Source organism: Egretta garzetta, unplaced genomic scaffold (genome assembly GCF_000687185.1).
Source record: "Egretta garzetta isolate BGI_Z169 unplaced genomic scaffold, ASM68718v1 scaffold888, whole genome shotgun sequence".
Classification (NCBI taxonomy): Eukaryota; Metazoa; Chordata; class Aves; order Pelecaniformes; family Ardeidae; genus Egretta; species Egretta garzetta.
In genome coordinates this window covers 84,294-97,302 of record NW_009260628.1, presented here as the reverse complement: position 1 = coordinate 97,302, position 13,009 = coordinate 84,294, and the positions used below count along the sequence as shown (strand labels likewise).

The 13,009-nt window shown below is 58.1% G+C and overlaps 1 protein-coding gene across 1 annotated transcript in view; it reads right to left on the bottom strand.

Annotated features, from left to right (window-relative positions):
• MMS19 (MMS19 homolog, cytosolic iron-sulfur assembly component) overlaps positions 1-12,061 on the bottom strand; it is a 13,989-nt gene extending 1,928 nt beyond the window's left edge. The window contains 22 exon segments of the mRNA XM_035900936.1: positions 52-181; positions 290-392; positions 558-657; positions 805-960; positions 1,197-1,337; positions 1,715-1,812; positions 2,166-2,247; positions 2,564-2,689; positions 2,949-3,027; positions 3,245-3,399; positions 3,775-3,913; positions 4,221-4,298; positions 4,574-4,648; positions 4,957-5,043; positions 5,321-5,382; positions 5,580-5,708; positions 5,904-5,973; positions 6,520-6,594; positions 7,001-7,086; positions 8,701-8,801; positions 9,599-9,647; positions 12,040-12,061. Coding sequence (XP_035756829.1) covers positions 52-181; positions 290-392; positions 558-657; positions 805-960; positions 1,197-1,337; positions 1,715-1,812; positions 2,166-2,247; positions 2,564-2,689; positions 2,949-3,027; positions 3,245-3,399; positions 3,775-3,913; positions 4,221-4,298; positions 4,574-4,648; positions 4,957-5,043; positions 5,321-5,382; positions 5,580-5,708; positions 5,904-5,973; positions 6,520-6,591 — 1,882 coding nt within the window. The 5' untranslated portion in view covers positions 6,592-6,594; positions 7,001-7,086; positions 8,701-8,801; positions 9,599-9,647; positions 12,040-12,061.
• Positions 12,062-13,009: the final 948 nt, after the last annotated feature.

Below are 13,009 nucleotides of genomic sequence, written 5' to 3'. Positions count from 1 at the left end.
AGCGTGTTCCAGCCCGGAGCTGCGGCTGCTCCCTTCTTCTGCCTGTGGAGCTTGCTGTGGACCGGGGCAAGGGCACTGGGTCAGGGCCCCTTCTCCACCAACTTACGTTCCGGGGCAAGGAGCAGACAAAGGCCATGAGGAGGACGAGCAGGCGTCTCTGTGCCTCCAAGCACTCCCCATCCTGCAGGGGAACAGTGCCCATGTCATCACAGTCCTTGCTGCCAGCCTGTGCCAACACCCTCATTCCCTGCCCCTGTTCCGGCACCCCAGCCCCAAGCACCCAACACACCTCGAAGGGCTGGAAGGAGCAGGGAAAACTGTTCTGGGGCAGGAAGGAGACCTCTCCATCCAGAAAGAGGGGCACTATGTGAGAGACACTCTGGGCAGCCAGCCTAGGAGAAAGGAGACATTGCAATGTGCTGCTCTGGGAGGCTCACCGGAGAGCTCCCGCTACCTCCCTGGAGGCACAGGGTCTCCCTGTACTGACAGCAGCGGGGGGACGCAGCCTGTCCCCTCCCCACAACGAGTGCCCGGCGTCCCGCCCCAGCGTCACTCACTCAGGGCTCAGGTGAGTGGTGGCAGCGCTGATGACTGGGACCATGGCAGCCAGCACCTCCTCCTCCCGCAGCCCCTTGCTGAGCAGCGGGTGGGTGCTCTCTGCAGGCAGCGGGAGGAAAGGGCCACACTGGATCCCACTGCCCAGGGGGGGAGGCAGGCACAGCCCCTGACCCGCTGCCTCCCAGCAGTGCCCAGAGCCCGGGGAACCGCCTGCTCTCCCCTCTCCCGCTCCAGCCCCACACCTACCTTGCATGGCAGCCTGCACGGCCATGGCCAGCAGGCAGGGCACCACTGTCTGGTGGTAGTACCAGCAGCCCTCCGCGTCCTGCTGGCACTGCAAGGCCACACGGTGCAGGCTCTGGCACACAGAGACCACGTCCTGGGCATTCCCAGCCTCGCTCCCTGCAGGGCAGAGTCATCGTTGCATCAAACAGCCACAGCACCCACCCTCCCTGATCTTTGCTGGGATCCCAGTGCAATGCAGCCCTCCCGGCTCCCCCCTCCACTGGTGGGATTCACAGCCCAGCCTGGGGCTCCTCACCCCACTGCCATCCCCACTCTCTCCCAGCCATCCCTGGTAACGGAGGCAGCTCCTGCCCAGACGTGCTCCGTGGAGCTCCTGTCGAGGGCCCCCTTACCTTTCTGCACCTTCCGGAGATGCTGCAGCAGGACAGGGACGGTCTCCTTCATGATGCTGGTGTGGATGGAGACAGCTGCCAGGGCCTGCAGGCAGCGCTGCCGCAGGGAGCAGCGGTCACGGGAGCTCTCCTCCTCCCGCTCTGAAGAGCAAACACACCTCAGAGGGGTGTTGGGGTGACCCCAGGTGCCCCTCACCCAAGGGCACTTGTGGCCCAGACCCTGCCGGGGTGGATGGGGTGGAGCTGCACAGCAGAACTAGCCCGTGCCAGGCCCGAGGCACTCTGCCTGCTGTGGCTGGGCAGCTCCTCACTGCAAGGGCCACGCAGGCTGATTGCCAGCACCAGGCATGGCCTTCCCTGTGCCAGCGCCACAGCGCTTGTGCTGGGAATCCCCCAAGAAGAAGGACTGACCTACGCCGTGTGGCACAGCCCTGCTGCCTGGTAGGGGCCAAATGGGGATGGGACAGGCTTCACCCCAAAACCAGACATCGCTCCTTTCCCAGGGCTGCCAGCCCTACCTGACCGCAGCTCCTCTTCAAGCCTGGGTACCATGCGTCCAGAGAAAACCTTTGGGTAGATGGGGGCCAGAGATCCAGCTGCCTCCATTGCTGCTTCGCTGCCAGGGGGGAAGAGAGCAGGAAGGGTGATGTGAGCACTGGAAACCCTGGACTGCTTGTACACCAGCTGCAACGATCTGGGCCAGAAGATGCCTCCAGAAACCCATTTCTCAGCAATCTGCCTTTTTCACCCTACTGGCAGGCAGAGCAGAGCCCCCTACTTTGACTGGCCCAGACTTTCTAATTTCCAGCCCAGAAATCACCTGGTTTATCCCTTTGCTCTTACATGGTCTTTTAGTTCAGACAGTTCCTGTGCCTTCCCCCAGACTACAGCCCCTCTCTGCAGCGAAGCCAAGATATGTCCCTCTCCCCAGAGCGTGGGTGACTGCAGTGGCGCCAGCCTGCCCCTCACCTGCTCTGGGAATCCTCTTGATGCAGAGCGAGACGGATGAGGTGATCCACAACCAACTCCAGGTCAGAGGGAGACAGGAAGCCTGCAACAGGAGCCGTAGCGGAATCCTGCCCTCAGCCAAAGATGCCAGTGTTCTGGCCAGCATCCTTCCCCCTTGTCCAGGCTAGCAGCAACACAGCAGCATGCCAAACCCCAGAGGTACAAGGTGCCCAGCACAAACAGCCAAGAGACCAAGTGTCCCTGGAGCTCATGGCCTGGGTAAGAAGTGCTGCACTGCTCCTGTGCACCTACAGGCAGCACAGGCAGCAGGCAAGGATGTCCCAGCAGGCACGTGGCACCGTGTCTCCCAGAACAGGGTGACACCTCCCTCTGCCTCCCAAGGGAAATGAGGTACCAACCTTGCAGGGAGCCCAGGACAGTCAGTGCCCTGATCCCAACCAGCTGCAGCTGCACACTGGGATCCGTCAGCGCCGAGAACACCACAGAGCAAACTGGGGCTCGGAGCGACAGCAGAGTGCTCTCATCTGGAGAGACAGGCACGGAGTCACTGCCTGCGTCTGGCTGTCACCACACAGCCACCACCACCACGGCACCTGACAGACCCTTTCTGGGGCCCTGCTGGTTGACACCCAACCACACAGGGTCCCTGGGACATGTCGGGGGTTGCACATGCAGCCGCCCAGGTCAGGGACCTTTCCTTCTCTGTCAGCATACGGGAAGGTGAGGTCAGAGCCAGCAGCCCCGTGTGACACCGGTGCCTGCAGAGGGACCAGCCAGCCTCACCTTCTTCCACATATCCCCACTTCTGCTGCAACTCCAGGAAGCCCAGCAGCATTTCCAAGATTGTCCTCCTCTGGCTGCTCTGCAGGGACACAAAAGCATAACCCAGATCACCGTCACTTCTGGGACACAGCCATGCCTCAGCTCAGCGCTGTGAGGCCAGAGGGTGCCCACAGGGTCCCCACCCTCAGCCAAGGAAGGACACCCACTCTGACCCTCTGCTCCCACCAAGCCCTGCAGAGCCAGTGGGTGCACTCAGCCCTGCTGCCTGTGATCACAGAGCCCGGGGTGCCCCTCACCTGCGGGTGCTTGGTGTACTGCTCCAGCAGCAGGGGCAGGACGCTGCGGGTGACACAGTGGTAGGCACGGAGGGAGGCACCCGCTGCTGCCTGCAGGAGTTTGGCACTTGGCCACACCAGCTTCATGTCGGGCTCGCACAGATGGTGCCTGCAATCTGAGATAGGCTGGGCATCAGCTGCACCGGCAGAGCTCCTCTGCCTCGCGTGCAGGGATGCGGCTGATATCTGGGCTGGGACGTGCTGCTGGGGTGCAGCTCTGAGCCTCCCGAACAGAGCTGCTTCCCCCAGCTCCAACCCCACAGCACAGCCTTGGATGCCCCAAAGCAGAGAGGAAAGCAACTCAATCCAATAGGCATTTCCTACTGTGCCCCCTTCTCCCTCCCTGCAGCCAATTCCCTTGGAGAAGCCAACAGTAGCTGTGAGAGCTAGAAAGAGAAGAAAGAGGCTTCAAAGAGAACAGGACAGATCTCTAGCTAGGAGGATGCCTGCAGGCCTGGCTGCTCAGGGCAGGGTAGGTCTCTGCTAGCTACCTTGCAGGATGCTGCCAAGGAAGGAATCCAGCAGGTCCTCGGTTTCAGAGCTGAGCACGGAGCGGGAGAGGCAGGCAGAGAGGGCGTGCAGCGCAGCCAGGCACTCCGCCTCGACCTTCTCGCTTGCTGTCTGGAACACCTGCAGGAGAGGCCGCAGGATGAGCTAAGCTCTGTGCTGACCCCAACTGCAGGTTTCACGCTCCCAACGCAGGCTGAAGGGCTCAGGCTCCCCCCTCGCTTCCCACATGCTTCGAACACGTGGTGTGGCACATCCAAGCCCCAGGGACACACTGATAGGGCTGGCCTGTCCCCCCACTTCCCAGCTGGGGCTGTCCAAGGTGGGGGCTGCTGGGAGACACAGGGACCCGTCTGGCCTGGCTGTGAACTCCTGCTCAGCAGGAGCCCAGCTGTGGTGGAGCATTTGTAAGGGGCCCTCTGATACTCACCTCCCTGCGCAGGGATGACCAGAGGCTGGGAAGGAATTCCTGCAGCTCCTTCTGCCCGTAGATGGCACAGCAAGCAGTCTGCAAGAGGGAGCCAGGAGACAGCATCAGAGAGAAGGCAGTACCAGGAGAACACAGCATGGACACTGCCCATCCTGGAAACCTCATGCTGAACTGCACAAACCACTCAAGGGAGAGAAAAAGAGGAAGGAGTGATGCAGGCCAAACTAAGATCCTGGAAATTGTGGCTCTGCGAGGGAGAGGCTCTGCCTGGCAGGGAGAAGGGCTCAGAGGTGGCTGGCTGCTGCTGCCACAGGCCAGCTGTGGGCTGAAGGGAGTAAGGGATCCCTCCTTACCAGAGTCTGCAGGGAGTCAAGCTTGGCACTTTGCAGGTCTGAGTCCATCTTCTCAATGAGTAGAGGGAGCAGGAACTGCAGAGAGAGGCAGACTCAGCCCACCTTTGCACCACCTTGTCCACGGCCCTGTAGGGCTGCAAGCTCAGCCTCTGGCAGGAGAGTGGAGGGGGAGGGATGCCTGCAACAGGCAGCTCCTTCCCAGGTGTCACCATCAACACCCTCCCCATGCCCAGCCCCAGCAGGAGACAGGGCTGCCCTAGTGCAGGCTCCTGCTCCCTGATGTTCCCATCCCACAGAGCGACAGCGGGAGCTGCAGTGCTATGAAATCCAGTGTGTGCTCAGGGAACAGCAAGGTGCTCAAGAGCCCCCTAGGAGCTTCCTACCTCAGCAAATTGGGGTGTGGAGGCCAGTACGGCCCGGAGGCTCAGGATTAGGTCTTCTCTCTGGATGCCATGAGGGTCACTGGGAGGCTGGAAGGGAAGCACAGCAAGCAGGTCACCAGTAAGGAAACCTCCCAACCCAGCCATCAGCTGAGGCTGCATCCCCTCATCCCCAGCAAGGCAGCGGCCATGCCAGTCACTGCACCCAGCTTTGCCGCAGGCTGTCAGCCTGGGTACCACAGCTCGCAGCTCAACGCTGCCCAGCCAAGACTCTTGCCCACCCTCTCCTCCCATTCCCTGCAGGGGACACAATCCCCTGAGAAAACACCAGAAGGAATAGGCTGTGGCACGGAGCAAACTCACTCACTGGAGTAAAATCAATGGGGAAGTAGCAGGACGTCACTTCAAACAGCTCCTCCACAAAGGGACCTGCAGGGAGAGGAGAGAGGGAGTGAACAGAGATGCTGGGCAGCTATGCCTAGCACCCATGACAGACTGGCTCTGCAGCTCCTAAAGCATGTCAGGGCCAACCTCAGCCCTTGCCAGACCCAATGGCCATCCCTCCAACAACTCAAAGAAAAGCAACATGTTCACCGATCAGCTCCACACAGCAGGCACAGGCTCACCCAGGGCATAGTTCTTGGTAATGAGATCATGCACGATCTGGAAGGCCACCAGCAGGTTGCGGGGATCCTTCTCCCCGTCCATCACCTGGATAAAGCCGAAGGTGAAGTCGGCACCCAGGCCCTTCAGCTCTGCAGAAAGAAGGACCATGAGCAGGTGCAGGACACCAGACCTCACCAACATGGCATGAAACCAGCCCAGCTTCTGCAGCCCCACAGCCCTTCCAGCTCTCCCCAGGCAGAGCCCCAGAACCCTTGGAGAAGGCAAAAGTGAGCCATTTTCCCAGCCTGGACAACCGCAGAGTGGTTCTGCATCTGCCCCCTCACCTTCCTCCCTGGTGCCCATGAAGTTGGTGATGATGCTGTAGACTGTGTGGCGGTCCAGCTGCAGCAGGGACTGAAGGGAGGAGCAGAGCAATCAAAACAAGCCTGGGCACACAGCAGCACTGCTACCCACCACCCAAGGGCAGCACTCCCAGCAGCTCAGCTGCTGCTTCCTGGCATGCAGATCCCATCTACCACATGCAAAGTGTGCACATGCCTATGAAATGGCACCTGAACGTGACTGTGTCCATCAACACACCATCACAGTCACACCAGGCCACACCTGCTGCCCAAGGCCCTGCCAGCATCATAAATAGGAGGAGAATTTGGGGGCTGGGGGCGCTTAAACCCAGCCTAGAGAACAGAGCAAAGGAAATAACTCCCCCAGTACTGAGAGAAGAGAGGACAGGGACCAAGACCAAATAGGATCCTCAGCTGTTGTCTGCCTCTCGCTCTGCAGTGAGACGCGCTGTCTCCAAGCTCCACAGGAACACTGCACTGCTGCTAAAGGATGTGCTACACTGCACTGCTACAGAATGCACTCAGTCCTCAGGGCAGGCAGGCCATCCCCAGACACCTGGAGAGCAGGGACAGAAGGATGGGAAATCACACTGCTCACCTGCACGTGTACCTCCTGGAAGATAGCTTTGAGCACAGACACCGCTAGCCCTGGAGACAGCACCTCACACATGCTCTGGGGACGGGAAAAGAGAGAAGCAAGAAGAGAAAATGATGAAGGCAGACACAAAACAGAGCTCCTGCTTCTGTACAGCAGCCACCTGCAGGATCCCCTCCAAGCCTGGGCAGAGCTCACCACCCCCACAGGACAGGACACCTATCGCCTATGCTGCTCCCTAGGGTGGCCAGGGAATCCTTGCCCCAATACCAGCATGCGGCGGGAAATCAAGGCAGTCTCTCCTGCCTCTCTGCAAGGGGCACAGCAGGAGCACTGAGGAAAGAGGGAAATGCCACTGGGCAGGAGCTGACAGCTCTTCAGGCCCTGCACGACATGCTACTCGAACCTCTACCCAGGTGTTGCACCTCCCTGGCTCTACTCTGGAGCACATCCTGGTGCTGTGGACTGGGGCAGGGGAGCTCACCAGTGCTCGGAGTCCCTGGAGCACCGAGGGGATCACGAGGTGGTGATCTTGCAGCCGATTCTCATAGAAAAGGACCAGATGCAGCACTGTCAGAAACAGACATCAATGTACATTAGGCCTGGGAAATGCAGCTGCCGGGTATCAGCCCCGGCTCTGCCAAAAGCAGCTGCCAGATGAGCAGCAAACATATCTTGCACTGGTGAATGGGATTAACTGCCACTGTTGGGTGAACCCACCTGGCTCAAAAGCCTTTGCCCTCCCCGCATGAGCAACCCACGTCTGACCGCAGCGGGGCAGCACCCACCCCCGGCCGCTGTAGAGGTGCTGGAGCTACCCAAGAGGCATTTGCCTCGGCCTGTCCAGACACGCGGATGCAGACACCAACAGTGAAGTGGCAGACGCCTGCTCAGCCGAGGCTGGAGGATGTCGTGGGGTGGGGCGCAGAGCTGCAGCAGGAGCTCTGTCTTCCCCGTGCTGGCTCCACAACACGTTCCGGACCCCTGAGTCACGGCCACGGGCGCCTGCACACCCCAGCCCTGGGGAGTGGCAGCAGGAAGCAGACTGGAAGAGCCGGCTAGCAGCATCCTGCGCCCACAGCTGCTGCAGAAACTCACCCCCCCAGGAGGCAGCCTGACACAGTGCTTGAGAAATGAACTGCACGAAGAGGGACAGGAAGGGAGAGGGGGCCAACTGGGGGTGTCACAGCAGCTGCCTTATGCCCTCCTGGGAAGCTGGCTCTGACCGCCCTCCTCCAGAGCTCCTGGTGACTCGGCTTTAACCCAGCTCGCTCCCCTCACCCAGCTGCCCTGACTCTGCCAGGCCTCCCCACCCCAGCTGTCCCTCCGGAGCACCCCAGTCCCCATACCACAGTCATCACACCCGACTCCAGCCACACCAGTAGCTAGTCTGTCCATACTCCCTCTGCACAGCTGCTCTTGGCCCTGCCTGACACCAGTCCAAAACTTACAGAGAGCCAAAAGTCAAGGACTAAGCACTTTTTACTTCCATCCTTCCCTTCCTCCACCTCACTTACTAGCTGGGCCACCCTGCCTTGCCAGCCAGCTGCTACAGGTTCAGCTACCCATCAGCAAGGCCCCCAGTCCAAGTCAAAGTCTGGCAGCACTTCCAGGCTTCCCCTGCTGCAAGGCAGTTGCTACGGGGCATTCAACACAGACAAACCTTCTCCTTGCCTCCTCGAATGGGGCATCTTCCTCTCCCCACTCTGGTCCTCTGCTTCACTCGCATCCTTATGCTGATCTCTGCTCCTCTCCAGGCCCTAGGGTTCCCCCAGAGTTTACCTGGGCAGGCCGCAGGGCTGCGGCATGACTGGCTTTGTGAAGGATGGTTTTCCTGCACTGAATCATCACCCAAGGATTTTGACATGCAGATGTGTCCCTGAGGCGTCCCACGTGGCACTAAGCACACCTGGGTGCGCAACACCCACACACTGCCGGGGGCACCAGCTGCAGTGCCAGGGCTTTGGCGTGTTCAGGGAGTGACCCGAATCGTGTGGTGAGGTTGGCAAAAAGCCTGCAGCATGAGGCCCCGTGCCCTCCTTGGACTTTGACTCTTGAGAGACATGTACAAAGTTGTCACAGTGCTAAATCAATCCCTTTGCCAACTGCAGGACAGATACTTGAGTGGCACGGGCTTTGCCCCCAACCTGCTGGCAGCCACTGAAGGGCCAGAGCAGCCCTTACCTTCCTTCTCCTGGAGCAGGGAGTAACACTGGAGCAGGACTTGTGACAGCAGCTGGATGCCTCGCCCTCGCGTCCGAGGATCTGTGTTCTCCAGGCAAGACCTAGCCCAAGTGGGAAGAAAGCCCAAGAGGCTTGTGTGAGCAGGGACACCTAAGCAGGAAGCACATCCTGAGCAGACACATTACAAAAACAAAAAGAGGTGCCGCTCTCTGGGGAGGGCGGTGGTGGCCCAGTCCTGCCTGACTTGCCGGCAGGATGGGAGCAGAATCCTCTTCCCCAGATTATGCTGCATACATGTACCCGGCCCCAGAGCCACGCAGCAGTAAATCCAAGTTCTCAAGTCAGACCAAAGAAATTGCTCTTGCACCATGCCCTGCACCTGAAACCCAGGCTCACAAGATCACTAGGGCCAAAAAAGGGCAAAGCCTCTTACAGTGAGGCAAACCCAGCACCCAGCTTGGGAGAAATGAGCCTCCCCAAGTCCCAGGCCATGACAACTTGGAGACAGAAGCAAAAGCTGAGTGCCAGCCAACTTGTGACGTGGTGATGTGCAGCTGTGTGCTCAGGCAGCTCCTGCTGGCGACGCTCCCAACTGATAAGCGCCCTGCAGCTCGCTGCCTGCCACAACACCTCTCCTCAGTCCTGGGAGAGCCCAGCATCAACAGCTGCTCCGGCCTTGCTCTTTCCCAAACAGCTCCCAAGTCCTGGGAGGACAAAGCACTGCTTGAGCCCCATGCTGTGAATGGACAACATCCTTGCAGGCCTGTGTGCTGTGGTGTGTTGACCAGCACTGAGGCTAGCTCATCCTGGACGAGAATTCATGCTTTTCCTTCTCACTGTCCCTCCTTGAGGGAATCATCCCTTAAGTGATGTAGAACATGTATCAGGATTTACTTACCCCAGGGCTTCCACAAGCTGCAGCACAGTCCAGCTTCCATCTTTCACTCCTGGGGAGAGGAGGTAAAAAGAGTGAACCAAAGAGACTCCCAGACCATCAGACAGGCACAGTGCTGGAGACAGATGCTGGGAAAGGCCCCAGCACTCCAGCGGGAAAGGCTGGCCGGGTGCCGGCACCTCGCTAAACACCAAAGGAGCCATGTGCACTCAGTTGGTGGAGCTGCCTCCAGCCCTGCCTGCAAACACGTCTGGGACCAAGGGCTGCCTTGGCTGGATCAGAGCTGAGAGCAGGCAGCAAGGGGTGAACTTGCCTGCACTTTACCTCTACCCTCTCCCCACAGCCTGGCTGCATCCGTGACCAACGCAGCCTGAAAGAAGCAGCCCTGCTTTGCTCCACTTTGCTGAGACAAAAATTGCTTCTCTAACGTGAGCAAGCCAGGAGGAGACAGAGGGCAGCTCCCCAGGTGCTTCCGGAGGGAGAATCAGCCAAGCAAACAACCCAGACACTAGTGATCACCCAGCTTCCCACCTTGGCTTCGCCACCTCCATGCTATGCTGAGCAAGACCTGCACAAACTCCCTCCAAGATGGAGGGCAGGAGAAAGGCAGCTTTGTGGTCAGAGGAAGACGAAGCGTTGGGACTCCTGGAGCCTATTTCCAGCTCTGACTCAGACGCCCTGCCAGGTTGCCTCACTCAGCTCCTGCCTCAATATTCTTGCAACTCAACTGGGGGAAGAGTCACTCCTTGGGAGGCTTTGGTAAGGACCTGCTGCATCCTACAACAGCCTTGGCAGAAGGGCAGGCTCTCCACTCCCGCCACCCACTGCCGACATGACACCTTCCCAGTAGGAAAGCTCTGTGCATGCCCTGTGGTCAGACATGGGGTGGGAAGCAAGGGACTGCATTACCTGCAGCCCTCTAACCTGTAGCTCAGGTGGCAAGGGACATTGCTATGAAACAAGCACCACTCCTCACTCTCCACCTGGACAAAACAGCTTTCCTCCACAAAAAAAAAAAGCATCTTCCAGTCACTGAGCCTCATGGTCTTTGCCCAGAAGCACTTTGGGGCACTCCGGAGGGCCCTATTCATCCCTCTGCCCTGCTAAAGTCTTGCCTACACAACTGACAGGGCACCGATCCCCTCAGAAGCCTAAAGGTTTCATCTGGGGCTTTCCCAGGCCTTGTCTCAGCTAGTGTCTCCTGCTCTTGCAAGCATTTATGGGCTCTTCCTAAGCTGTTAATTCCAGCATTAAGTCATGCTGTTCATTAGAGAGGTGTCTCTGGGGATGGCAGAAGGGATGACAGTGTCTTCTGACAGCAGGCAGCCCCAGCTCCAGAGACAGAGCTTCCAATCCTGCTTGGCACAGCAGGGAAAGGGAGCCTGGACTGAGGGACAGAACAGAGAAGGGGAGCTGGAAGGGGAGTGAGGAAGAAGAGGAGCCCAGCAGGTCGCAGACCCAACAGGCACAGACTGAACAGGGGGTGCCTTGAGTGACAGTCATAAGGTGCTGGCAAAATTTCCTGCAGAAGATCAACAGTGGGTGCTGTGCACCAGCACAAAGCAGAGTGGGCTGTCGGGAGAGCTCGTACATCCCCTTCACACCCAGCATCCCAACATCCTGCTCTGCAAGCTCACGAAAAGCCCTCACGCCTCTGAACCACCGTGGAGACGATCCGAGACAAACACTGCCTCCACAGCAAAACGCTCTGCCTCTGTGTTTTCAGAGACCGAAAGCAGCATCTACACAAAGCTGTTGGTTTCCTAATCAACAGGAAAGAGACGAAGTGCAATGATCAGACCACAATCAGCTATTGACACTCCCGGCGGTTAGCAACCCCTTTGCCCAGCCACGGTGAGGGAACTCGCTCTGTTCTCAGGGACCTGGGGGTGCGACCAAGCTTCGCCTCGTGTGGAGTGACCACGCCAGCAGTGACAGCGTGACCTGCGAGTGCTGCCTCCTGCTCGCAGGCAGAGCCGCGCTGGCCACAGCTTAAACGCAAGCACAGCTATAATTGGATATGCCTCATCAGCACGGCAGCACGAACCCGTGAAACTTCTGCCTTCACATCTGGCAGCAGCAAGTTCCCAAGGCTAATTACGCGCCTTGAATCCCAGCACTCCCTTTACCAGGAGGGGCTGCCTTCCTATTCTGGTGTTCCTGCAGTCCGAGAGGCTAAACAGAAGCAAGCCGTTTGCCCGCTGCTGCATTATTACTCGGAATCAATCTGCTCCCTTTCCTGACACCTCTTCCCACCTTGCACACAGTGTTCTTCTAGACATTCATCGCTCCTGCACACTTTCCATTCTTGCCTGCCCCACACCCTCAAAAACACGAGCACAGCATTCACAGGGAGTGTGTGATGGATTTCTGTAACAGCAGTATCCTTCTTTCCCCAGTCTTTTAATAAAAACAACTTCAGCCTCCTTCTGCCACCCACTGACCTGGGCAGCCTGAGCTGCCTGGGACAGCATCAAGGCCCTTCCTCCACTTGCCAAGTTGCACTCAATTTAGTACTCAGCAACATACGGGAGAAGCTCAACGCGTTTCTTCCAGCAATTGCACAACGGCCACAAGGTTAGAGAAAACCTCGCCTTTCGCTCAAGGATATGTGATGCAATTAATACTTTCTGATGCGTGATTCTATACAAGGTCAGAGGGGCCAAAGGACACTTGCCGGCTCCCTCGCTTGTCAAGGTAGGTTTGTCACAAGTGCTGCACCGCTGACGAGAATAGGGCTGGGCGGGGGCAGCTCTTCTCTTTGTACATCTTCAAAGAGATAAAGCTTTCTGCGGGCACTTCTGTAACATGACCAGAGATGACAACAGTAGCTGTAAGGTTATCTTCCCCCCTCTGTCCAAATATGTTGGAGGCTTTGTACAACTCTCTTGCAACATCTTGAATGTCACATAGTTTAGTGAATTCCTCCAAATTTCCTTGGCGTTTTCTTCACTCTGCATTACGTGGACCACCAGGTTATCTTCCCATTTTGCCAGCTCATCTCATCACCAAGATACCATGGATCAGTCCACAATCCATCAGTCTTGGGAAAGGTCTATAAGCTGCCCCTGCATGTAAAGCAGCCTACGTAGTCCTTTTCTGCTCTCTCAAATCCTTTCCAAAACACACTGAAGCCACTGCCTAGAAACACAAATGTCTTGCCTTATCCTTAAAAAGCCATGTTCCTGAAGCTGCAAATTCCCTAAAGTAATAAAGTCACCAAATCGCTGCTCCAAGCAGAAAGACAAATTATCCAAAGAAACCAAATGCCTCAAGCCCTGCTAGGAAAGGAGGAAAAACCACAGAGAGGACAATCAGAGCCCGGGCCCCAGAAGCAGGGGCCAGCGAAGCCAGCGCATCAATCATCTCCCACAGCACCTCAGCAAGGCCAGGAGCCCCCTTTCACTGTCACCT